At 36.9% G+C, this 26,291-nt stretch overlaps 1 protein-coding gene across 4 annotated transcripts in view; it reads left to right on the forward strand.

Annotated features, from left to right (window-relative positions):
- Window positions 1–25,093, forward strand: part of LOC105442491 (receptor-type tyrosine-protein phosphatase eta-like) — a 41,734-nt gene extending 16,641 nt beyond the window's left edge. Inside the window, exons 1-9 of one of the 4 annotated variants that reach the window (XM_030996140.1) lie at window positions 2,398–2,572; window positions 11,426–11,693; window positions 12,237–12,485; window positions 13,679–13,984; window positions 18,671–18,922; window positions 19,326–19,574; window positions 20,508–20,813; window positions 22,435–22,755; window positions 23,321–25,093. In XM_030996140.1, the coding sequence (XP_030852000.1) occupies window positions 2,477–2,572; window positions 11,426–11,693; window positions 12,237–12,485; window positions 13,679–13,984; window positions 18,671–18,922; window positions 19,326–19,574; window positions 20,508–20,813; window positions 22,435–22,755; window positions 23,321–23,406 (2,133 nt within the window). In that variant the 5' untranslated portion in view covers window positions 2,398–2,476 and the 3' untranslated portion in view covers window positions 23,407–25,093. Of the gene's footprint in view, window positions 1–2,394; window positions 2,573–11,425; window positions 11,694–12,236; window positions 12,486–13,678; window positions 13,985–18,670; window positions 18,923–19,325; window positions 19,575–20,507; window positions 20,814–22,434; window positions 22,756–23,320 lie in introns of those variants that run through there. The other 3 variants (XM_030996141.1, XM_030996142.1, XM_030996143.1) reach the window with 3 other exon arrangements.
- The last annotated feature ends 1,198 nt before the right edge of the window (window positions 25,094–26,291 follow it).

The following is a 26,291-nucleotide window of genomic DNA, read 5'->3' on the forward strand; positions in this document are numbered from 1 at the left end:
CGCGCGTAGTTTACATGTCCCGACGCAAAGCATCATAAGCCTCACTGCCTCCAGGTGTAGAGGCCAATCACTTTAGTTCTCGTTCAGCCCGTACATAGAGCATCATTATCAGTACTGGTTTGATCAGGTTGTACCTCTACTGCAACCCTGTACAGTTGTTGATCTGCAGTGAAGACAGTGAAACATTGACCAGTTTTCTCTGTTTAACTGCTGTGATTTGCTCATGGCTGTCATTATTGTGTCTGGATGTGCTGGTGGCATATCAATCAACGATAGATACGCTGCTTTATTTTTCGGTTGTGTGGCTTCCCCTTGATTGCGACATAAATGCGTATTATATCCATTGAATTCAGGACAGTTATCACGCTGCACAACATCTGTCAAGAACCTGCGGTCACATTCATTAGGTCTCTGTCTAGAAACCATATGAGCGAGAACACTAAGTGGTGGAACTTGGTTCTTGACAGGTGGCATATCTGGTTTTCTTGGACTATTGTATCTCATGATGTCAAGCTTGTAGTCAATATCTCTAGACATCTCAGTCTTCTTCAGTTGTGAAATCTCTTGCTGATCATCATGGTACATGCTTGTATCTGGCTGGGTCATGAGAACTGCACGGGAAGTTGTCAACTATGATCTGAACAAGACCATCTTCAGCACTTGATATTGCTGTCAGTTCAGTGTTTTTCCCTGCCTCTACAGCTGCACACTTCTTGAATCGTAGCAGTTCATCATAGATGTGTGTGTGTATGTTCAACAGGGTATCTCTACAAATACATTTGCTTTGAGATGATAGGCTACATCAATTAGATTTAATTAAAATGCAGCGTATATGTGTATACAATACATTGATTGCTTGTTATCGAAGTAAAAATCGCAAACAGCCAATCTCTTGTACACTTTTTTATGAATCACCCTGTATAAATGTATAAATTGCTCTGCCATCTAAAACCACGTTTAGAATTATCAAAATATATATCATATATATCATATCTGGTTAAATAGAATCAGAAAAGCGTTCTTAATGCAGCAATAAAACATGACAAAGTATACATTTTCACATATTCTTAAAGCAGAAAACGTCATTTTGGCGGCCATTTTGTTTTTGCTTATAATCACAAATTGCTAAAGGCGATATGATGATAGGCGACATCAATTAGCTTCAATTAAAATGCAGATTATATACATCACAAATATGTTGCCAGAGTGTGTATACATTGATTGCTTGTTATCGAAGTAGAAATCGCAAACAGCCAATCTCTTTTACACTTTTTTATGAATCACCCTGTATAAATGTATAAATTGCTCTGCCATCTAAAACCACGTTTAGAATTATCAAAATATGGATCATATATATCATATCTGGTAAAAGAAATCAGAAAAGGGTTCTAAATGTAGAAATAAAACATGACAAAGTATACATTTTCACATATTTTTAGAGCAGAAAACGCCATTTTGGCGGCCATTTTGTTTTTGCTTATATCTCAAATTGCTCAAGGCTGACAGAGCTCCAGTTTTTTGCTTGTTCACAGTGGATACCTAGACAATCAGAATCCATTAAAAAAAAAACTTATTTCACCAAAACAAGGTTAGGCCCCAAATCCGGGTTTGGCTGCCGGACTATTTAGAGTAGCCCGCAACGTAACTCATTGTCTCATTGTCAAAGATTTATCACTTTATTGCCCGGAAATACATTCCTTTGCATAAACTTACACATGCGGCAACTCAATTGCCAGCGGTTATAATTCGTACTTTGAACTCAGACTTACTTAAAGGTAATACAAAGTTTTGGGAAATTTTGAAAATTGGGTGGATAGTGATTCTTCACAATTTTGACATATTTGGATGCCCCTGTGGATGTATTATAAACATTAGAAAATTTTGCCCCTGAAATACTTCTGCTTTCGAGAAAAATTGAATATAAAAATATACCGGTGCTCCCGGTAAATTTTGATAAATTTCAAATAGCGACTACGGCCGTACGATGGTAGCTGCGACCATGAAAATCTCAGAATATGTAGTTGTGATATATAATTTCCAAACGGGAATAGCTGATCGGTCGATTTTAGTCATGAACCATTGTTTTATAGCTTAATTTATATCTTGACCTTGAGAGGGAGCTATACAACATAACAAGTTTATTATTTACAATTTCATAACTTGAGACTATATTTTAACCGCGACAACGATCACTGAATATTGTCAGATCGCATATGCTTCCAATATGTTAATTTTAACCAAATTCATGACCCCATACCAAAACTTTGTATTACCTTTAACCGTACCTAACATGATACCAAACGTACATTGATATCAATGTATTAATCATACCCGAGTTTGTTTACGGTTGATGCTATCGCCAGATGAGTATTTTTCTTGCGCAATTTTGATTGGTTGTAGAATTCAATAACTAGGACCAGTAATAAAGAAAACACCCACTTTGACATTTTGGTACCGAGGAGTAAAGGCTTCATGAATGCTACTATTTGCCATGGCTTTGATTTCGAAAGTTATAAATCTTCGTTACATAATTAGTGTCATTACTTCGCTTCTCATCTTCTGTTCTCCCTCGGTAAGTACGACAACAATTATTAAAAAGTTTTTTTTTTTTTTTTTTTTTTTTTTTACATTTTCACATAGTTTTTTTTCTTCTGTTTTTATTCTTTCCCCATCACTTATTAGTTGAATAATACGTACATAAGAAAGACATAATTATATTGTTTACAAAGAAAACACATGAAGTTTATCCTAATTAATAACTTCAATCAAATACTGGTTTTTATTAAGGGGATCCTATAATCTGCAAGCTAAGCTTTTAAAAGCCCCACTGTCCTACTTGTAGCTACTTGCTCCCTCTATATAGAAAACCTCCCCAATTGGTGCCTGTTGGTCCCCCATGATCCTCTTTTTCTTATAGTTAGTTGAGAGCTGAGTTAATGAGATAGCCACCTGTCAGTGACTTCGCTATGTGGTCTTATCCCCTCTGGCCCAGTAGTATTGACGGTCTTTAATAGGTTTCTCAAATTCCACCCTGTATAACCTACCATTTAAAGCATATCTGTACTAGTTTATATGAGGGATAAGACTACACTGCAAGGTCACTGGACAGGTGGTTACTTTATCAACTCAGCTCTCAATGAACATAAGACAAAGAGGATCATGGAGGACCAATGGTCACCGATTTGGGATTTTTGTTTTATAGAGGGAGCAAGATACTATGGTCCAGTGGTCCAAGACTTGGGGCATGCATTTCAATCCCTCTAAATGCAAAAACATGCGTGTTTCAAGAAAGAGAACACCGGGTACTAACTCCTACAAAATCCTTGATGTTACCCTGGAGGAAACGAACCAGACCCGATACCTTGGCATCAATATCCAGAAAGACCTACGCTGGAATAGCCAGACTCATTATGCAACCGGCAAAGCCTCAAGGGTCCTTAACTTCCTAAGACGCAACTTCCATCACTGCTCATCTAATGTTAAAGAAAAGTTGTATCTTACTCTTGTACGTCCACACCTTGACTACGCCACTGCAGCATGGGACCCTTATACAGCCCAAAACACCTATGCTGTCGAGAAAGTTCAGGCTGCACGTTTTGTCACCAATAATTATGGATGGGACACCAGCGTTACCAAGCTACTCAACCAACTCAACTGTGGATCTCTGAAAGACAGAAGGGAAGCACACAGTCTTACCTGCCTCTTCAAAATGATCAGGGACAACTCGACATCGACTACCAATCTCACACTAACCCTAAGCCAGACAGACGTAGACGAGGACACTCCAACCAATTTGAAATTCGCCACACCAACTCGGACGTCTATGCCAACTCATATTTCCCAAGGACTGTAAAGACATGGAACAACCTACAACAAGCAACCATCGACCAAACCTCCCCGCTCTCATTTAAAAATGCAGTTACTAAAGAACTTTTTTCCAAAATGTAATCGTCCACCCTCCCCCACCTCCAGGCAAAACTCTTCTTCGGAGTATTTAGGAGGAAAATAATCCAAGATCCAAGATCCAAGATCCAAGTAGCTACAAGTAGGACAGTGAGTAGTTATAGCAGTGAGTTCCGGGACGGCCATAGGTTTTGTACACGAATTTTTTCGTACTTATACTATTTCTAATTGACTCGTGTACGTTAACTTTGACATTTTTCGAGAAAAAACGGACTTATAACACGCGTGTCTATGGGGTTTTGACGAGGTCTTGACTTTTTGAATTTAATTAGGGATTTCTCATTTTGGACTTTTTTTTCGATAAAAACTGACTTATAACACGCGTATCAATGGGATTGTGACTTTATGAATTTGACATAGAGACTTTTCATTAATCTCGACTCTATTTCCATACTTTCACCAATCTTGACTCTATTTCCACACTTTCATCAATCTCGACTCTATTTCCATACTTTCATCAATCTCGACTCTATTTCCACACTTTCACCAATCTCGACTCTATTTCCACACTTTCACCAATCTCGACTCTATTTCCACACTTTCACCAATCTCGACTCTATTTCCACACTTTCATCAATCTCGACTCTATTTCCATACTTTCATCAATCTCGACTCTATTTCCACACTTTCACCAATCTCGACTCTATTTCCACACTTTCACCAATCTCGACTCTATTTCCACACTTTCACCAATCTTGACTCTATTTCCACACTTTCACCAATCTCGACTCTATTTCATACTTTCACCAATCTCGACTCTATTTCCACACTTTCATCAATCTCGACTCTATTTCCATACTTTCACCAATCTCGACTCTATTTCCACACTTTCATCAATCTCGACTCTATTTCCACACTTTCACCAATCTCGACTCTATTTCCACACTTTCACCAATCTCGACTCTATTTCATACTTTCACCAATCTCGACTCTATTTCCACACTTTCACCATCTCGACTCTATTTCATACTTTTACCATATCGACTCTATTTCATACTTTCACCAATCTCGACTCTATTTCCACACTTTCATCAATCTCGACTCTATTTCCATACTTTCATCAATCTCGACTCTATTTCCACACTTTCACCAATCTCGACTCTATTTCCACACTTTCACCAATCTCGACTCTATTTCCACACTTTCACCAATCTTGACTCTATTTCCACACTTTCACCAATCTCGACTCTATTTCATACTTTCACCAATCTCGACTCTATTTCCACACTTTCATCAATCTCGACTCTATTTCCATACTTTCACCAATCTCGACTCTATTTCCACACTTTCATCAATCTCGACTCTATTTCCACACTTTCACCAATCTCGACTCTATTTCCACACTTTCACCAATCTCGACTCTATTTCATACTTTCACCAATCTCGACTCTATTTCATACTTTCACCATCTCGACTCTATTTCATACTTTTACCATATCGACTCTATTTCATACTTTCACCATCTCGACTTTATTTCATACTTTCACCATCTCGACTCTATTCATTCTGGACATACTGTGTATGTTGTACGACTATTGTGACGTAGAATACACACATCCATGAAATAAAACAATATGTAGTACAGATATTTCACTTTATTTTACTTTATTTGTTTCCGTTTCAATGTGGACAAATTTATGCAAAACGGAGTTGAATACAAAGATAAGAATTGCAATGTAGTCATGTTACCAGGAAGCAAAGATAGAATATACAAAAAAAAATTAACTAGAGAAAAATAATAGAACCCAAGTCACATTATTGTATTATTTCATCGTAAATATGTAAAAACTGTTAACATAATTGTACAGTAAACATATAGGCCCGAATTCACAAAGCAAGGTTTGAGCTCAGACCAAGGTTTGAGCTCAAACCTCCTTTTGTTTCGCCAAACCTCCTTTTGTTCTTTACAAACCAGGTTTGTAAAAAACGCGTAAAACGTGTCATATGACGTACGAAAACCAAGGTTTGTCGACAAACCTGCTTTGTGAATTCGGGCCATAGTGTATAGGTATAACTATCTTTAAAACATAAAAGAAAGTTTTCTCTCTTTTAGGGGGGACCCGTACAAGTATGCACGTTTAAACGCAGAAAGATCGATCGATGTACATGTTGAAGTGGAGTAAATTTGCCATCTCTTATAAGGGTTGTCGACGAAGTGTTCTTTGTCAAGGTGATGTCAAGTCTTAGTTTTCGCTTCCATCCGAACCCTCCGTCTCTTCTTCACTATCATCGTCATTCTCATCCTGATACTGGAATAAGCCCTCGAATTGTGAACCGTGTCTCGCTAAGACTCTTTTCACGGCTTTCCGAAGATTCATGCCGTTTTCTACTATTTCAGTGAGGTCAGACATAATTTCATGATTGATGTTAGCTCTTCCAAGGTACACATTCTGCTGCAAGAAGTTGGAGTAAAGATCGAAAAAGCTGCGTTTGACAGCCCATAGAACTTTCACGTGAGCCTTTTCTAATAGCTTCTTCTTCATCATACCATCGGAGATGTATTTTTGATATTTTTTGTCCCTGAGGTCCTCGGTGTTTGTCATGGCCTGTTCTAACCATTCTTGATAAGCAGGGTTGTCCTCAGGTTCTTTCATGTCAGGTGTCTCTGACTTTGACGATTCATCCTCTCCTTCTCTTTCTGAATCCCTTGTTTCAGATTCATCACTAGATTCTACAACTCTTTGCTTTTTAGAGGGTGGTTCGGAGATATCATCTTCACTAGTTTCTTCACCAGCGTTGGAATCTTTAGTCTCGTACCCATGATCTTTCATATCAGGATGTACATTCTGTCCGTGCCTCTTCATGTCGAACTTGCGACTATAGCAAGCGTAACGCTTGGACATATCGAAAGTGTTCGTGTTGACTCGTTGATGTTTAAATCGGATTTGATTCAAAGGAAATTGAATCTTTATAATTATAGTTTGTCATTTGATATATTTTGTTATTTGATACGTAACGCCGTAGATAACGTCGTAAATCCGTAATGTAACGCCGTAAATCCGCAGTCTAGCGCCGTAACATTCCGTAACGCCGCAATGTAACGCCACAACGCCGTATCGTATTATACACAACGCATTTGACGGATCATTCAGCTTTATGCTTCATCACCAACTTTTCTAGAGCACCCACTCTCTATTTGAGGTCTAACATTCTATTATTAACTATTATTCATCTCAGCTTCATGATCAATCAACGTCTTTTTTAGAACATCCAGTCTATTGCTCATATGGCACACGTTCTTTTGTTGCATCTCCCCTGTATACCCCTTCCTCCTTCTCCTTCGAGAAGAAAAAAAAAACTTCGAGAATAATTATGTAACAGAGATTTTACGGTATTACATGCAAGAAGAATGCGATCCAGTTAGTGAACTTTTTCATCTTCAAAATGATGACTTTATGGTGATAACACAAACTATGGACAATGAACTTGTGGTTCAAATAAGGACGTATGACAATATTTGGGAATCTCAAAGGTACAAATTAATTTGTACCATTCAACAAAGTCAACTCGATAGGTTAAATGCACGGTTAAACTAACTGATCATGCTGAAGGAAAGAATGGAAAAGAAGAAGTAGTAAGTCACATTTGCTTTATAGCAACAGGAATAAAGACATAATTATCTACTCACATGTAATACCGTAAAATCTCTGTTACATAATTATTCTCGAAGTTTTCTTTTTTCTTCTCGGAGGAGAAGGAGGAAGGGGTATACAGGGGAGATGCAAAAAAAAAAGAACGTGTGCCATAAAATAATGTGACTTGGGTTCTATTTCTCTAGTTAAAAATGTTTTGTATATTTTATCTCTGTTCACTAGTTGCATGACTAAATTACAGTTCTTATCTTTGTATTCAAATCTTGTTTGATGATGTTTTGAGAGAGTCCAAACATAGGCTTGAACTATATATCAAAGTGTTGTGTGAAAGTCCAAAGAACTCGGCGGTATGAACAGGTCGGAGTAAAACAAGCTACATTTGTCGAAAGTCTGTTGAGAGGTTCATTAACTCAATACACGATCAATTAGAAACAACGGTTCTATTGCTGAAAAGAGGTAATTCAAATACAAAAGACACTAGGCCTACCGGTATACAAAATCAATACCCTTTACACATATAGGCTACAATATGCTTCCCCGCGTTGCCATGCGAGGATCACAGTAAGATCGAACAATAGATATTGATCCAACCTACAACGGCGTTGTAAACGTTCCTTAGCAAGTCAAACACAAAGTATACCGGTAGAAAGAAAGTCAAAAAGTCAAAATTCCATAGACACTCGTGTTAAAAGTCAGTTCCACAAATAAAATACCTATCATGCACTTTTCAAAACGTCAATAATTCCTAAAAATCTTTAATTAAAATTCAAAATGTCAAAATTCACATAGAAACACGTTTTGTAAGATACATTTTGCTCGAAAAAAAACTAAGTCCAAAATAAAAAAAAAATCCCTAAGTAAAATTCATAAAGTCACAATCACAATGACACGCGTGTTATAAGTCAGTTTTTATCCAAGTCCAAAATGAGAAATCCCTAATTAAATTCGAAAAGTCAAGACCTCGTCAAAACCCCATAGACACGCGTGTTATAAGTCATTTTTTTCTCGAAAAAATGTCAAAGTTAATGTACACGAGTCAATTAGAAATAGTATAAGTACGAACAAATTCGTGAACAAAACCTATGGCCGTCCCGGAACTCACTGCTATAACTACTCACTGTCCTACTTGTAGCTACTTGGATCTTGGATCTTGGATCTTGGATTATTTTCCTCCTAAATATTCCGAAGAAGAGTTTTGCCTGGAGGTGGGGGAGGGTGGACGATTACATTTTGGAAAAAAAGTTCTTTAGTAACTGCATTTTTAAATGAGAGCGGGGAGGTTTGGTCGATGGTTGCTTGTTGTAGGTTAATGTCAAAGTTAATGTACACGAGTCAATTAGAAATAGTACGAAAATATTCGTGTACAAAACCTATGGCCGTCCCGGAACTCACTGCTATAACTACTACAGTGTGACTTTAATACGATTAATTTCGACGTCTCTACAGAGACTTGATTATATAATATCATACTTTGAGTATATTTCATATTATGTTCTAATGTTGTCATTTATGGGAAGTTCTGTTTTGTAAAATAAACTTGAACTTGAAAATTACCCCAAGTTGGCCGGTGAAAATACATTAAACTAGAAATATCGCAATATGCATTGCCGTGCAATGCGAACGTATCCCCCGGCATGCAGTGGCAGCGATTTTTGTGTCATCCTTATGTTCGAAGGTGGAAACAAAATGATGACGTATAGATCGCCACTAGTATTTTTCTGACAACGAATGATAAATAAGCAAATATATATAACAATATTATTGTTATTATCAAAAATGATATAATAAACTGTCATGACTGCTAAATTTCCTCAAACATTATATCACTATTTGCGGAAGAAGGACTTTCATTTTAAGCAGATTGCTTGATAATACGACAGCCCGAGACAAAAGTCATGAAACAGATTAACACTTTTATTAAGCAGAACGGATAGATAATTGAATATACGAATTTTAATGACGATGATATTGACAATGCAGATGCGGATGATGATGAAGATGATGAAGATGATGATGATGATGATGATAATGATAATGATTCGAATGAAAGAAGAGATGATATTATGATATTACAGAAATTTTACCTTGAATATTCTCCGTTCTAATTACTAAATGTGTTAATATATTTCTCTCAAATCTCATTATTGGTGGAAATGTCAATTTGTTATATGGGGCTATGCGATCTTTACATCCGTGCACATGAAAATTGGTTTCCTTTCCAGCTAGGTTGACCCCTGGCTCCCGGACTATGTGGGCGGCATCACCAAGATACACCTCCATACAAATTTGAAAGAAATCCGTGAAGGAATGTGGCAGTTAGAGCGCACACAAGAATATGAAGTGGCGGACGCTGCTGAATCCAAAGTACTGCCGGGGGATAAAATTAACTATATTACACACCCTTACCAAGTTTGTTATTTTCAAAGCGTGTGAAAAATAGAGTTTTCTCGATTTTGTTTATTGAGAATGTGACATATTAAAGCTTACATTCAAGTATTCAAGAAAGACACGAAATGTATAAGAGGTATGAATAATTAAGTTGCTGACTGTAATGGCCATTTTGTTAGTTCATTGTACATCAATTATTTGTTTTACACTGTCGGGGACTAGTTGGCCTGTGTTTATTTGAGGTAGCCATGTTGGACAGCAAACGAAGATAAAACTTTAATTTGAATATAGGTTACATGCTTTCAGTTCTAGCTAATGGAAAGTAAAAGTACACAGAAAAACCCCAGACTTACTCTTAATTTCCAGCAAAACTAAGTTATATTTGCCAAACCATCTACTTTGAAAACGAGTACCTAAATGTAGAATAGTAGAAATCCACTCTATTAGGACCGGATCCATTTGTTTTAGAGTGGAATCCATTCTAAATTATAGTGAAATCATTCTAAACGAGTTATCTGTATTACTATTTTGAGAGGATATCCCTACTATGTTCATGTTTGAGCGTTGATATCCAATCGACATGAAATGATACATTATATGGATCCTAAAATATGGATGTCCACTCTTGTTGATTTAGAGAGTTTTTATGATATGCAACGTTTATAAATCGCCTATTAAAGGCCCACTGCACTACTTGCAGCTACGTGCGCCCTCTATATAACAAACAATGCCTAATCGGTGACCATTGGTCCCCCATAATCCTCTTTTTCTTATGTTAACTGAGAGCAGAGTTCATGAGATAACCACCTGTCCAGTGACCTTGCAGGGCAGTCTAATCCCTCCTGTAAACTACGGCAGATATAAGCTTTAAATTATTAGATAACAGGAATGAAATGAAAGAGGGAGAGAAAGAGATGGGGGATCATTTAGCTTTCTTTATATGGTTTCTTCCCTGCTTTACCCAACTCCTCTGCCCACCTTTGAACCTCCTCTACTACTCTATTGATCCTAGTCGTATAAACTTTTGCACGGTGTATACCATCCCCACTAAAAGCTATGACTCTGGTTTTCATTATAGCCTTCGACCATGACTGTAATGTCTATGATTTTTATTTTTATTATTATTATTATTATTTATTATTATTATTATTATTTTTTTTTTTTTTGGGGGGGGGAGGGGGAGGGGGGTATTCGATTTGTTGATTTATATACCAGTGAAAAACAAACAGGTAATATAAATGCGAAGGCTACTGGTTAGGAGGTGGGGAAGCTGGTCCAAAATGTCCAAGTTGTCCTCATTTTTACTTTTTCAATGCATTTTCTTTTTTTTCTTCAAGCTTTTCTTTCTTTTTCATTCTTTCATCATTTGAAGGGGTGGGGGACGCACCCCGTGCTTCCTGTGTATACGCCACTGTTTATTAATGTAATTAATTTTCTTTTCTTCAAATGATTATCGTAAATGTACTATTATTATTTCACAGCATGGATCAGGAATAGAATCTATCACTGTTCAGAATAGTCCGTCCTACATCAACATTTCTTGGGCGACAGCAGCAGGGTCATCATGGGACTACTACACTGTGGATGTTATCAAATCATCCCAAAGAAGCGTGGGTGGATATCCAACCAACACCATCGACACGACACATCTGATAACCGGACTCAAACCTGAAGAACAATGCACAATAGTTGTCACACCATGGACTACTGAGGGCGCTGGACGTTCATTGAATATAACCGTTACTACAGGTAACGCAATTGTGCACTTTTGAAGGAAGTAATTTTAATAGATAACATCCGGTTCCCCCGAAGGAAAGTCCCAAACCCCGCACAAAGACCCAAAACCAAACAAAAAACTAAAACAAAAACATTAATATATATATATATATATATATATATATGCATAAATATATATTTACTTCATAATTTGATAAGATTCCTGTCGTTTTTATTTCTTCATTTCAATGTCCTTCGTATTTTTCCCCTTCTGCCATTCGTCATGTTCTTAATCGAACACATAAGCCCGAATTCACAAAGCAAGGTTTGAGCTCAGACCAAGGTTTGAGCTCAAACCTCCTTTTGTTTCGCCAAACCTCCTTTTGTTCTTTTCAAACCAGGTTTGTAAAAAACGCGTAAAACGCGTCATATGACGTACGAAAACCAAGGTTTGTCGACAAACCTCCTTTGTGAATTCGGGCCACAGTGTGTAGCAGCAAAATGTTAGATATATGTACAGTATGTAAAAAGATAGTCAGTTAGTATACATGCTGTATATCATTGGTTATTTTCTAGAGGCAATTGCTGAAGGAGAGATATTGGTGTCTGATGTTACGTCATCATCGGCTTTTATCCAATGGAAACCTGTCGCTGGACTCTTCTTCTATGGCATGGAGGCTGAACCAAGTGATGCCATTGAGGATACAGGGGGTATCTTTGAAGCTGAGGTCGGACTGACCATTCTACTTCCAGGAACAGTGTTTACCGTGACTTTAAGAGGTGGTAGTCCAGTCATGGACCTGGCATCAACGCAAATAAGAAGCGGTAAACGACAATAACTTGACACGTTATTATCTTAACATTAACATTCAATTATAAAATCAATTTTTAAAAGTGAGTTGAAACATAAACGCCGGGTTAAACTTTTTTTCTTCTAGATATATGAGAATTGCCAACAATTCTTTTTTACATATAGTATTCATCATTTCCTTTCAAAGCATTTATCAATTGTTTAGAATTGTCCATCCTCATTCTCATCCGCAGTTTTGAACAGAACCATTTTATGTCGTATTGTAAGTAACATTACTCGTCAAATTGTATGGTTACGCACCAGCCGTTATCTCATTACAAACGTCGGATTCTAAAAATAATTTTATTTTGGTTCAACACCCGTGAGTCCAATGAGTGTTATTCTTAATGGTCGGGTGAAATCCAAATGTAAATTGATTCCTGTTGATGTGCAGGGCTGCATACAACTCATATTTTGTTATTCAAACATTTTAGTATATTTCATAGATTTTGTAATGTTTGTTAAAATAATTTTCTCAGACCTGTTAAGCTCCACCCTAACAAAAATGCTCCAGGTCTCATTCATCTTGTGAAATCATCTGTCCATCATTAGTTAACTAACACGGAACAATGCTATGTAACTTTCCCCAGCTCAGCACAAGCTCACAAAGGAATTGCATTCTTTCATATACCTCCCAATAACCTTTCTTTTCTTGGTGATGCTACAGCACGTCTGACATAGCAACTCCTATGTTGGTATTGTATGGCCTATTGTAAACATGTGGTCAGCTCTGGTGAAGCTTCCCGACCCCCCCCCCCCCCCCCCCCCCCCACCTACTCCGTGAACGGAGGGATTTCCTTGCGTGTTACAATGTCCGGTAAAGGGGTACTTTTCACGCACCAAAGTCCGGCTCGTAGTACACAAAACCCGGCCCGTATTGACTTTACACACCGGACTTTGGGGGTGTTTTCAAAAGGAGGGACACATGCATTATGCGTACCCTAAATAACACTGAGTGGGGGGTGGGGGGGGGGGGCGAAGCTTCATTCCAACGTATCTATGAAATATATTTCAATGTTTGAATAACAAAATATGAGTTGTAATACAGCCCTGCACATCAACAGAAATCAACTTCCTATTTGGATTTCACCCCAACTTTAAAGTAACGAATACGACCGAAGCAAATCTCACTCTACGATTTTCAAATGAATTTATTTTCGTTTTGTAGCACCCGAGAGTCCAGTTAACGTTTCTCTTAAAGAAATTGGTACGACTGAAGCGACCCTCTCCTGGACCCCTCCGACCAGCCCACATGACGCATACGAGTTCTACGTCATTAATAATTCAACCAATGAGAGATCACCCACTACAACTAAACAGCGTGGTGACGTCAGTGATAACGAGGTGACGTTGACTGGTCTCTCTCCTGCTACCATCTATTCATTTGGAGTTGGATCTGTATTGAACGCCATGGATTCCTTCGGATTGCAGAGGAGTGGTCAAGATGATAACCCGACAGTGTACGGTCGAACTGGTAAGCAAATTTGAAAATTGACCTACAGTAATTAACGAGGTTTCGATCGAACCGCACCAGAGATGTATTCTCATTTTAGTGAAAATGCATCCCACCTATATAATTTAAGGAGCTTTTAAAAACGTTGATTCTCCCGCTATTCAGAGTGGTAATGTCACTCCTGGCTTGTCAGTTGCATAAGGAACCTCCTCTTAAAATTAGCTTTAAAGGTACTATGTCCTATTTGTAGGCCAACACAAATGAAAAGGTGAAATTCCAACGGCATTTCAAAGATAATACTAATTTAGAATTTCCCTAAAAAAAGGGCGGCTTGAAAATGTCTTATCTTATTTCTATAACGTACGAAAACATAAGTATAAAATGAAAAAGTATGAACCGGCAGAAGAAGACAAATTTCAATCATATAACATGTCATTTACTTCTCTTATCTGACTGTCAAGCATAGGTATTCCTTTAATTTCCTCTTAAAATGAGCATAGTTTTCTATTTCCTTTACACCATTGAGAAGGGAATTCCAATGTTTTATGGCATTGTAATAAAACGAATTTCCAATACTACCTTCTCTTTCTGGTAAGTTAAAGTTGAATCGGCTATTTCTTGTATTATAATAATGTAAGTCAGTAACAAGATCAAAGTTGGATCGAATATAATAATTCGACCTAGTATGATATATTTTATGCACGTGATGCAATACGAGTTGTTTTGATCTTTGGTCGTCTTCAAGAAAACCAGCTTTAGAAAGTTCGCTGTAGCCAACATGAGTTCTTGGACCAGAATAGTTGATAAATCTCACCATTTTGTTCTGTATAATCTTCTACTTCTTTTGATCTGACTTGTTTATGTTACTATACTATGCAGGGTTAGCATAGTCAAATAAACATTGAATAAGAGCAAAACAGAGTGTACGTCTTGCTTTTAAATCCATACAACTTTGATACCTGTACTAACATTTCAGACGAGAATTTGCTTTTTTTTACAACTGATTCTACTAAAGATGAAAATGAAATTGCGCTAGCCAACTCAATGCCTAAATACTTCACAGAATCTTTTCTCTTGATTACTTGATTATTGTGTGTCACTTTGAATTCAAATGACTTTTTAGAACTACTTTTAGAACAAAACAAAATGCTTTCTGTTTTTCCCCAAGTGTAAAGAAAGCTTATTATCAGTCATCCAATCGACACACGTAGACAGCTGTTCACTGAGCTTTTCCTCAATATATTTAGGATCAGGATTTGAATAGAGTAGTACGCTGTCATCTGCGTACAGTAATAGTTTAAAGTCTTTTATACAAATACACATATCATTTATATAACTTGAAAATAGAATTGGGCCTACAATGCTTCCCTGAGGAACACCGCATGTTATAGGCATTAGTTTGGAACGAATATCATGAATGGCCACTACTTGGTGTCGATTAGATAAGTAGGATCTGAACCAATCTAAACTTGCCTTATTAAAACCCATTAGTTGTAACTTCTTCAATAAGACGCAATGATTAACTGTATCAAAAGCTTTTTGCAGATCAAGGAGCACCATACCAACAAAGCGCTCTTGGGAAGTTTCTGTCCTTAAATAATCAGTCAAATGAATTAGACATGTTTCAGTCGAATAATCATGTCGAAAACCAGATTGAAATTCATAAATTATATCATTTTCTTTGAAGTATCTTTCAATTTGAACACAGACCGATTTTTCTAGAATCTTTGATGCTACGCTTAAAACACTAATAGGTCTATAGTTGCTAACATCAGTTTTATCTTTCTTTTTATAAAGTGGAGTCACTTTTGCTATTTTCATATCCTCTGGAAAAGTACTCGTCAAGATAGATAGGTTCTTTAAGTAACTTAGAGGCTTAAATAAAACCTTCGCACAATCTTTTAGGAATTTAGCTGGAATCATGTCTAAGTCCAGGGGCGGCAATCCCGGGGGGGGGGGGGAGAGGAAGGGGGACACGTCCCCCCTCAATTTTGTTTAGGGGGGATCGCCCCCCCCCCCTCAAAATTTGAAAAGCGCAAAAAAAATGTATAGCAAATACTGACTAAATACTGCAACTCACATTTGGGCTCTGGAAGGCCCAAGAGTGCAGTGTTTAGACAAATAAAAATGCAAAAATCTTCTCACTCGGGAGCTACGCTCCTTCGCATAATATCCTTCAAAATGTACAAGTAAATACCGAAAAAGGGGAGTGTGAACAAAGTATAGGCCTATTGCTTGTTTTTAACAATAGTTTTGCTAAGATTGTAATTTTGTAATACAACAAAACTTCAAAAACCTGTGAGGGGGTAGTTACTTCCGTTACGTCACCCCTCTCATTCACTATTGCTCCCTCGCACTTGCGGGGGGCTTTGGAGGCAGTTCCCCCCAAATGAAATTCAAACGTGGTTTATTTCTAATTCGATACCAGTGATTTACATAATGTTGCTGAAATGGCATGATAATTCCCTGAGCTTCCGGGGGCTTTGCCCCCTGGACCCCACCAAGGACCCGAAGGCGGGTCGCCTTGTTGCTCATCTGACCGTAAATAAATGCCTAAAACGCCTGAGCTTCCGGGGGCTCTGCCCCCTGGACCGCACTCCAATTAGTGACATGCGTGCCAGTGTCACAAATAAGGTATCAAGATATGCTCATCTGACCGTAAATATATGCCTAAAACCCTTGAGGTTCCAGGGGCTCCGCCCCTGGGTGCTCACCTGACCTTAATAAATGCCTAAAACCCCTGAGCTTCATGGGGCTCCACCCCCCCCCCCCCCGCCAATTTTTTTTTTTTTTGCTCATTTCGCCACTCGTCCCTCACATTTCGTCTCCCCGGTCATGAAAAGAAATCGCCGCCCCTGTGTCTAACCCAGTACTTTTGGAAACATTCAACTTACGTAACTCTTTGAAAACAAATTGTTCACTGATTGGTAATAACTCGAAGCTGTTTTCACGTAAACCTTTCCTTTCGTAAAAATCACGAATACAATCATTGTCTGCGCTGAAAAAGTCTTTGGAAGGCGGGGGGGGGGGGGTCGTCTACTAATTTGGCAGCCACATTTATGAAATGAGAATTGAATTCATCAGCGAAGGCCATCTTATTATGACATAATTCCCCATCAATTTTAATGACAGATTCTTGTTCTTTTCGCTTCTTATTTTTTTAACCCTAAGCTTTTTAGATTCTGCCAAAGCCTTTTCGAATCTTGTTTATTTTCTTTTTTCTTGTTTTGTAAGTAATCGAGTTAAGCCTTTTTCACCTCTCTTTGGACCATATTTCTTAATACTCTGTATCTTTATAAAGCGTCTCATCTTTTGCTCTTTTCTTCAATTTTTTGTATACTATATTTCGCTCTTGAATTAGGGAAAGAATGTTCTTAGTCACCCAAGTTTTTGATCTTTGTTTTATTCTAATCCGTTTCAGTGGCGCTATCATATTCAAATTTGAGATAAAAACATGTTGAAATACTGACCATGCCTCATTTACATCTGTACAGTCAGTTATTCCTGACCAATCAACAACAGATAGTTGAAGATTGAAAGACTCTTCTGTATATTTTTTCATGGATCTGATATCATTAGTCCTGTGATGACCTATAGCCAGTCTAATATTTTTCCGTGTACAGAAAGTAAAAGAATGGTCGCTAATACCTAGATCAATGACACCACTTTGACTTATTTTGTTTTCTTTGGTACAACCAACATGATCCAGTAGAGAAGAACATGTAGGTGTAACGCGTGTTGCCTCTTTAATGAGTTGACTAAACCCGTGAAGACTCAACAAGTCAATATATTTTTTAGCCAGTGGCGATTTGTGAAGAAGACAAATATTCGTATCTCCTAAACGAATTATTTCTTCATCCTTCTTTAATGTATCAAGAATATTGGACAATTTCTCGATAAACAAGTTGTTTTTCGGAGGTCGATACAGAACGCCAACAACAATTGGTTTTGATCTTGGTATTAGAAAATTTATCCACAGGGATTCTGTATCTCCAGTACTTATAGCATCCATAATATTAAATGCAATATAATTTCTGATATAGAAACATACACCACCTCCAGAGCCAGAGGATCGATCATGGCGTATGATTTTATATCCGTCTATTTCAATTTCTTCATCATTTATGGAATTGTTTAACCATGTTTCAGTGAAAGCAATAATAGACAGCATTTTTCTTTTAAAAAAGAATTCTAAGTTCCGATGTCTTGTTTAGGATAGACCTCACATTAAGGTGTAAAAAAGGAAGACCTTTAACTTTAAACTTTTCTTCAAATTCTTGATAAAGAGAAGTGTTTTCATCTCTGAGGTTTGGCTGAATTATTCTTGCTATCGCTTGCTTTTCAGGTGTAACGCGCGTTACCTTAAAATAGTTTTCTTTTAGTCTATCCTCACTTTGGCTTTCTTTTTCTAGACAATCGTCAGTAAATAATGAGTCACAAAAAGATGACAGACAACATGTTAAACAATTCCACTTCTCATCAGGGCATTCATAATATAACCTGCGGTACTCTGAAAAACTGATAGCTTGACAATTAGTGTGAAACCATTTTTTACAATTAGAACACAGAAGGCCGTGTTGATTATATTTAACTGGTTTTTCACAGTTCCCACAAGGAAACTTATATTTCCGACCGCCAACTATAATTTTCGGATCATCACTTGATTTTGTCAAACTTTCACTTAATTCAATACCTTTCTTCAAATAGAATCTATCACTGTTCAGAATAGTCCGTCCTACATCAACATTTCTTGGGCGACAGCAGAAGGGTCATCATGGGACTACTACACCGTGGATGTTCTCAAATCATCCCAACAAAGCGTGAATGGATATCCAACCAACACCACCGACACGACACATCTGATAACCGGACTCAAACCTGAAGAAAAATACAAAATAGTTGTCACACCATGGACTACTGAGGGCGCTGGAAATTCATTGATTAAAACCGTTACTACAGGTAACGCAATTGTGCATTATTGAAGCAAGTAATTTTGAAGAAAACACCCGGTCCCGGGACCCGGTCCCTCCAAAGGAAACCCCAACCCCGCACAAAGACCCAAAACCATATATATATATATATATATATATATATATATATATATATATATATATATATATATATATATGTATGTATAAATATATATTTACTTCATAATTTGATAAGAATCCTGTTGTTTTTATTTCTTCATTTCAATGTCCTTCGTATTTTTCCCCTTCTGCCATTCGTCATGTTCGTAGTGAAATGTTTACAATCTTATCCGAACACACAGTGTGTAGCAGCAAAATGTTAGATATATGTACAGTATGTAAAAAAGATAGTCAGTTAGTATACATGCTGTATATCCTTGGTTATTTTCCAGAGGCCATTGCTGAAGGAGAGATATTGGTGTCTGATGTTACGTCATCATCGGCTTTTATCCAATGGAAACCTGTCGCTGGACTTTCCTTCTATGACATGGAGGCTGAACCAAGTGATGCCATTGAGGGTACAGGGGGTATCTTTGAAGCTGAGGTCGGACTGACCATTCTACTTCCAGGAACAGTGTTTACCGTGACTTTAAGAGGTGGTAGACCAGTCATGGACCTGGCATCAACGCAAATAAGAAGCGGTAAACGACAATAACTTGACACATTTTTATCTTAACATTAACATTCAATTATAAAATCAATTTTTAAAAGTGAGTTGGAACATAAACGCCGGGTTAAACTTTTTTTCTTCTAGATATATGAGAATTGCCAACAATTCTTTTTTACATATAGTATTTATCATTTCCTTTCAAATCATTTATCAATTGTTTAGAATTGTCCATCCTCATTCTCATCCGCAGTTTTGAACAAAACCATTTTATGTCGTATTATAAGTAACATTACTCGTCAAATTGTATGGTTACCCACAGGCCACCACCCGTTATCTCATTACAAAAAAATAATTTTATTTTGGTTCAACACCCGTGAGTCCAGTGAGTATTATGCTTAATGGTCGGGTGAAATCCAAATATAAATTTGGTCCTGTTGATGTGCAGGGCTGCATACAACTCATATTTTGTTATTCAAACATCTAAATATATTTCATAGAAAATAATTTTCTCAGTCCTGCTAAGCTCCATCCTAAAAAAAAATGCTCCAGATCAAATTCCTCTTGTGACATCATCTGTCAATCATGAGTGAGCTAACATGAGACAATGGTATGGAACTTTCCCCAGCCTAGCACAAGCTCACAAAGGAATTGCATTATTTCATATAATACCTCCACCTTATCTTTTTTTTCCTGGTGATGCTACATCACGTCTGACATAGCAACTCCTATTTTGGTATTGTATGGTCTATTGTAAAAAGGTGGTCAGCACTGGCGAAGCTTCATTCCAACGTCTCTATGAAATATATTTAGATGTTTGAATAACAAAATATGAGTTATAATGCAGCCCTGCACATCAACAGAAGTCAACTTTATATTTGGATTTCACCCCAACTTTAAATTAAAGAATACGACCGAAGCAAATGTCACTCTACGATTTTCAATTGATTTTATTATCGTTTTGTAGCACCCGAGAGTCCAGTTAGCGTTTCTCTTAAACAAACTGGTACGACTGAAGCGACCCTCTCATGGACCCCTCCAACCAGCCCACATGACGCATACGAGTTCTACGTCATCAATAATTCAACCAATGAGAGATTACTAATTCCAAATAAACAGCGTGATGACGTCAGTGAAAACGAGGTGACGTTGACTGGTCTCTCTCCTGCTACCATCTATTCATTTGGAGTTGGATCTGTATTGAACGCCACGGATTCCTTCGAATTGCAGAGGAGTGGTCAAGATGATAACCCGACAGTGTACGGTCGAACTGGTAAGCAAATTTGAAAATTGACCTACACGAATTAATGAAATTTCGAGCGAACCGCACCAGAGATGTATTCTCATTTTAGTGAAAATGCATCCTACCTATATAATTTAAGGAGCTTTTAAAAACGTTGACTCTCCCACTATTCAGAGTTGTGATGTCACTTTCGGCTTGTCAGTTGCATAATGAACCTCCTCTTAAAATTAGCTTTAAAGGTACTATGTCCTATTTGTAGGCCAACAAAAATGAAAAGGTCAAATTCCAACGGCATTTCAAAGATAATACTAATTTAGAACTTCCCTAAAAAAAGGGCGGCTTGAAAATGTCTTAAAGTGGGAAAATAACGTTTATTAGTTGTCGAATCGACTTAAGAGCTATAGAGCCAGTAAGTACTAATAGACTGATTTTCCCGGGATCGCCGCCCCTGACAATACTTCAGATTTACGTATACTGCCATCTGTTGCTGAAAATGCACCTTGAGCTTCGGGGGCTCCGCCCCCTGTCCCCACTTTGAAAAACGTTCAGCGGGGCCTGCAATTAAGAGTGGGGGGGGTGCAGATTTGCTCATTACGCCACTGACAGCAGCATAAACAATATATACATTTAAGGATACAAAGAAAACACAACAATAATAGAAATAATAACAATAACAAAACTGACATGTAAATTTAAAAATGGCATTAAAAATTGAAGATACCCCCAAGTTGAGGGTGGAACTCTTTTTACATATTGTACCCCTAATTGGTTTGTGCACACACGTACAATAATTGTCCGTTGGTCCGTTTGCAGGTAAAATTGTCCAGGAAAAGAATATGTGTACGTCTTTCCTATTTTAGTTTATCGTGTTGATTGGGAAAGATAGAGTTGTTTATTAAGGGAAATTAACAAAAGTGTGATGGAAAGATTTTGTGGGTTTTATCTGTAGCCACTGAAGTAAACACACATCTCTCTCTATATCGTTCAAAAAGGGTTGATCATTCAGATATGCCACGTCAAACCGCGATGGTTTTAAAATACAAATGTGTACATTAATGGCAAGTATGCGCAACAAGGTTACCACGTGTATACACTTATCGCTATAATTTAAAGGTAAAGATCAGTTCTGGTCATGCGATTGCACTGTGAAAGAAACATCGTGGAATCGATCAGAAAAGGTTGATCATCTAGCATTATAAGTATAAGTGTGTACTCCAAGGTTCTGGAATCATCAAAATAATAAGAAATTTGGCCCAGTCTTGGTAAAGTTACAGCACTGTACGCAGAAAGATGTATATAGGACTACGCGACCCGTGCTTGACACGTGCGCGATATCTATTTGGTCCTAACAGATATAATAATTTACCAAATATATCAATTAGTAGGCGGTTTCCCGGCAAAATTTGTATCATCATGTATTAGTCAAAACATGTTCTTCCACATGATTGGTGATAAGAGCTTCCATTTCATTTTTTGAGAGGGGGCGTTTCCAAAACTGGTCTTTACCTTTAAGATAAAGGAATATCAAGAGTGTTACACTTACGTCATAAAAAAACAAACAAAAAACAACAACAACACAACAAAATGGCCGTTTACCAGAGAACGAGGCTTAATGGTAATCTAATGGTCCATATTTTCCCCATACCTATAGGACCAGAGGCTCTGCAGAGGATCGAGTTAATCGCTGTCAGCGACGATTCTGTCACGGTAATGCTGACACCCCCAAGAAGCCGCCATAATGGATACGAGCGCTTCCTCTTCAATCCACCCACCACTGATTCACCACGTATCACGACCATACAGAGAGAAGACGACATGACTTACATCTGGACGGAGTCTGGGTTATCACCTTTTAACGTCTTCACTTTAGAGGTTGGAACGTTTCTCAACGCGGAGGGCCCCTTTCCGATGCAGAAGAGTGAAGATAATCTATCGTGGACGTTCCAAAAGGAGCCCCAAACGGGTAACTTCTGTAATATAACTACTCCTACTCCAACTACTACTGCTATTTCTACTGCAAATACTAACACAAATGATGAAAATTATAAGAATAGTTATCTATCATCAAAACCTGTTTTGCTCTTGATGTAAGGGTTGTTGTGTTGCTATGCTGTATCCAAACTATGAACTTCAAATATCACTTCTCGTCAAGTGTTTAAACCACTCGTCTATGACACCTCTACAAACATTGGTCAATGAAACAAAATATAAGAGTACCCATGGTCGGTTTAAGTTGAATCTGTAAAAGTAAGTTTATTTCAAGTAATGAATGAATGAATGAACTTGAATTTGAAATCATTTCCAAGCAAAATACAATTCAAATCTCTCAAATGTATTTCATAAAGGGATTGCAAATACTCATGGAATGACTAATGACATGAGAATCATTTAGGTTCATTTTCCAACACAATGTTTGCATTATAATGTCTTATTATTATCATATCTTTGACTTAAAAAATATGTGTTATTATTTTACTTCAAGTATATGACAAATACTCACACGAGTTCTTATATATTTTTTTCTCTCCGTTTTGTAGATGACGGTACAGGGAATGCCGTCTCACCTACTCTGCATTACACTCTGCTTATCATCCCTGCACTCCTGGCTGTCTTTCTGGTGTGAAGTCAATGTGACTGTTATCTGTTTACCCCACGCTTTCGCTGAAAAATTTAATGGAGATGGTGTAGATAATTAGAAATGATTTTATGTCACATCCGATTTTGTTGTTGTTGTTGACAGTGTCGGTGTTTATGTCCAGACACCTTTCTCAGACGATTACTTGCAGACTGTAATGAGGTACCAGGGGGCATGCATAGGCCTACCCATTGGCTATCGCCAAAACGTAATTTTTGGCGATCGAAGAACTGGCAGCAAACTTTAGTCTGCTACACACAAGTTTAGACTTAGATAGCGAAAATATCACATAGTAGGTCAATAATTTTGGATGTGTCATAGTACGTTTTTGTAATTCAAAATTAAATCTAATTGTAATGCTAAACAAACAGCTTGACCAAGATGCCCTGTATTAACATTGATTAACAATCACAGAAGACTAGTTGATATTAGGATATGTTACTTGTTTCAATATTAACAAGCACGATTATTAACAAAGGAAATATGAGTATAGAAAATTGTGTATAAATTACATTTAAAAAAAAAAAAAGTAGATAAGGGAAAAGACAAGGTCATATTTTATTATTAACAATACAGGACTAATACTTCATATCATTCATGATGGAATACGTGAAAATATATTAACGGACACGTTTAGCATGACGTCTGTTTCGAGTCACAAGGGCGTTAATTCTTGAATTTCTTTAAAGTCTTTGACCATTTGTTTTTAATCAAAATATCATAGTGTTATTGCGTATGATGGACTTATGTGGAATCGCTACTTGTCATTTCCAATTTATTAGGGAATTTAAGCAAACGTTATGTAACATTAGTTGTCATCATGAAGTCTAATCATCAGTGATTATGCGACTCTAGTGTTCTTGTTAGGAATTATTGTGGTCTTGTGGACAAGTTACCGGACTATAGATCATTAAGGTCCAAAATCCGAATCCTAGCCACGGCGCTAATGTTATTTGTAGATTTACATTATGTACGTTATCTAAAGGCTTAAATGGCCGAGTTGCTCATTGGCGAGATTTCAAAATAATTTTTATAATTTACCCATTTGTACTATTCATGTTTTGATTCTTGTTAATTCTATGCCAGGTCTACCTCAAACTTTCATGCAGTATATTCTCTTGAAGTTCATGGTTCCACTACAGTGCACCATAGTTTTTATTCATATATAGTCTAACTTGTCATAAATGATATCATACCGGAAGTGAATTGGTATGAAAGGTCATATGAGTTTAAACAGGACGGTGTATAAGGATTGTATGCTAATATTTTTCGTGATACAAATTGAAATGCACAGAAAATATTAGCATACAATCCTTACACACCGTCCTGCTTAACTCATACCCATATGTTTGCCTGTCAACTATATATGTTATTTTGTGGTAGTTTGGCACAACACAAATTAAGAGGATTTGGGGGAAGGGCGGTTTAGGGTAAGGCTGGGCCAAATAACATTAATTTCTAGTTTCTCGTCTCTCCAGCCTTCCCTCGTTAGGTCCGCACCAGTCTGTTATTACTATTTTTCTTATTATTTGATAAGGAATTTGAAATAAAATGAATAAGAATGTGATATCTAGACAACGAGATTCTGAAGAAGATAAGATTTTCCCTTTTTTGTTCCTGCGTACATTAGTGCAACAAACAAACGAGAATGAAGGAACAAAAATGTGTGCGAAATCGACCCCATGGCATTTGTATATTAAGGAAAAATGAATCCCTTCTCCTTGTTTAAATAAAATCGGATTGTTTTAGGAATATTTTTTTACTTGACCCGTGGGAATTATTGGCTTTTGGAAAATGTAAATTTACTCAGAATTCACTCAGAGGGAAAGACATATTAATGGCAGTTAGTCCCTTTTGCACACTTGTTTAACTTGTTTAAAATATATCTTTCAGATATTATGTGAGAATTTCATCAGTCATAGGTTCTTTGTAAGAAATGAAAATCTAGCACAGTTTTTCATCGTAATAACAGTCGACATAATTTTGAAATACGTACCAAAATTTGTTCAAATTCAGAACATGAATATTTGGAATTAAACATTCAAGACTTATTAGTCTAAAGTTATTTTCTATTTTTGTTTCATTCGCTGGGAGTTTCCTAATAATATACCTCTTCAATATACCACTGGATTAACGGCACTTCAGAGTTTTAGGTCTGCACAAGAGACAACCCACCTTTAAAGCTGTGTGCTTTTCAGTGAATATGTGACCCACTGCTTTCAAGAATTTGTTTCCGGAACTGGAACTCACGATAAGCTGTGCCATATGAATTTGGAAAGAACATAATACAAATGGATGGGGCTACACATTTAAAAATGCTAAGCATCTTATTTTTGTCAATTCATAGTGTACTGAGAAATTATTCAATTGATTTTGCGCTATAATTATAAGAAAAAATGTTCATGTTTGTCAATTATGCAATATTGATATAATGATATGAATGAAATATGAAAAGAATTGATATCATTTAAACGATATGATATGAAAGCTGTATTTGTATATGTTTTAGAATGCCAAGGGTTTCTATGAAAACTAGTTATTGTATAAGAGTTATAGATAGTGTGTATCATGGGATAATAATTGCAATTTATATATATATCGATAAAATGTGCTTCCAACGATGTGTCTGTAGAATATGTCTGTATGAGGTTTAAATATATAACACAGAATGTCTTTCTTCTTCTTGTTCTTCTTCTTGTTATAATCATTATTATCATCATCATTGTTATTGTCATTATAGTTATTTTTAGTATGGCTATTTTATACTATTTTTTTCTTCTATTTGTTTATATCATTATCATTATTATCATTATTGTTGTTATTATTACTGTTACTACTCTGCGAATGATACATAATGAGACCTTTATTAAAGC

Source organism: Strongylocentrotus purpuratus, unplaced genomic scaffold (assembly GCF_000002235.5).
Source record: "Strongylocentrotus purpuratus isolate Spur 01 unplaced genomic scaffold, Spur_5.0 spur5_scaffold_3, whole genome shotgun sequence".
Classification (NCBI taxonomy): domain Eukaryota; kingdom Metazoa; phylum Echinodermata; class Echinoidea; order Camarodonta; family Strongylocentrotidae; genus Strongylocentrotus; species Strongylocentrotus purpuratus.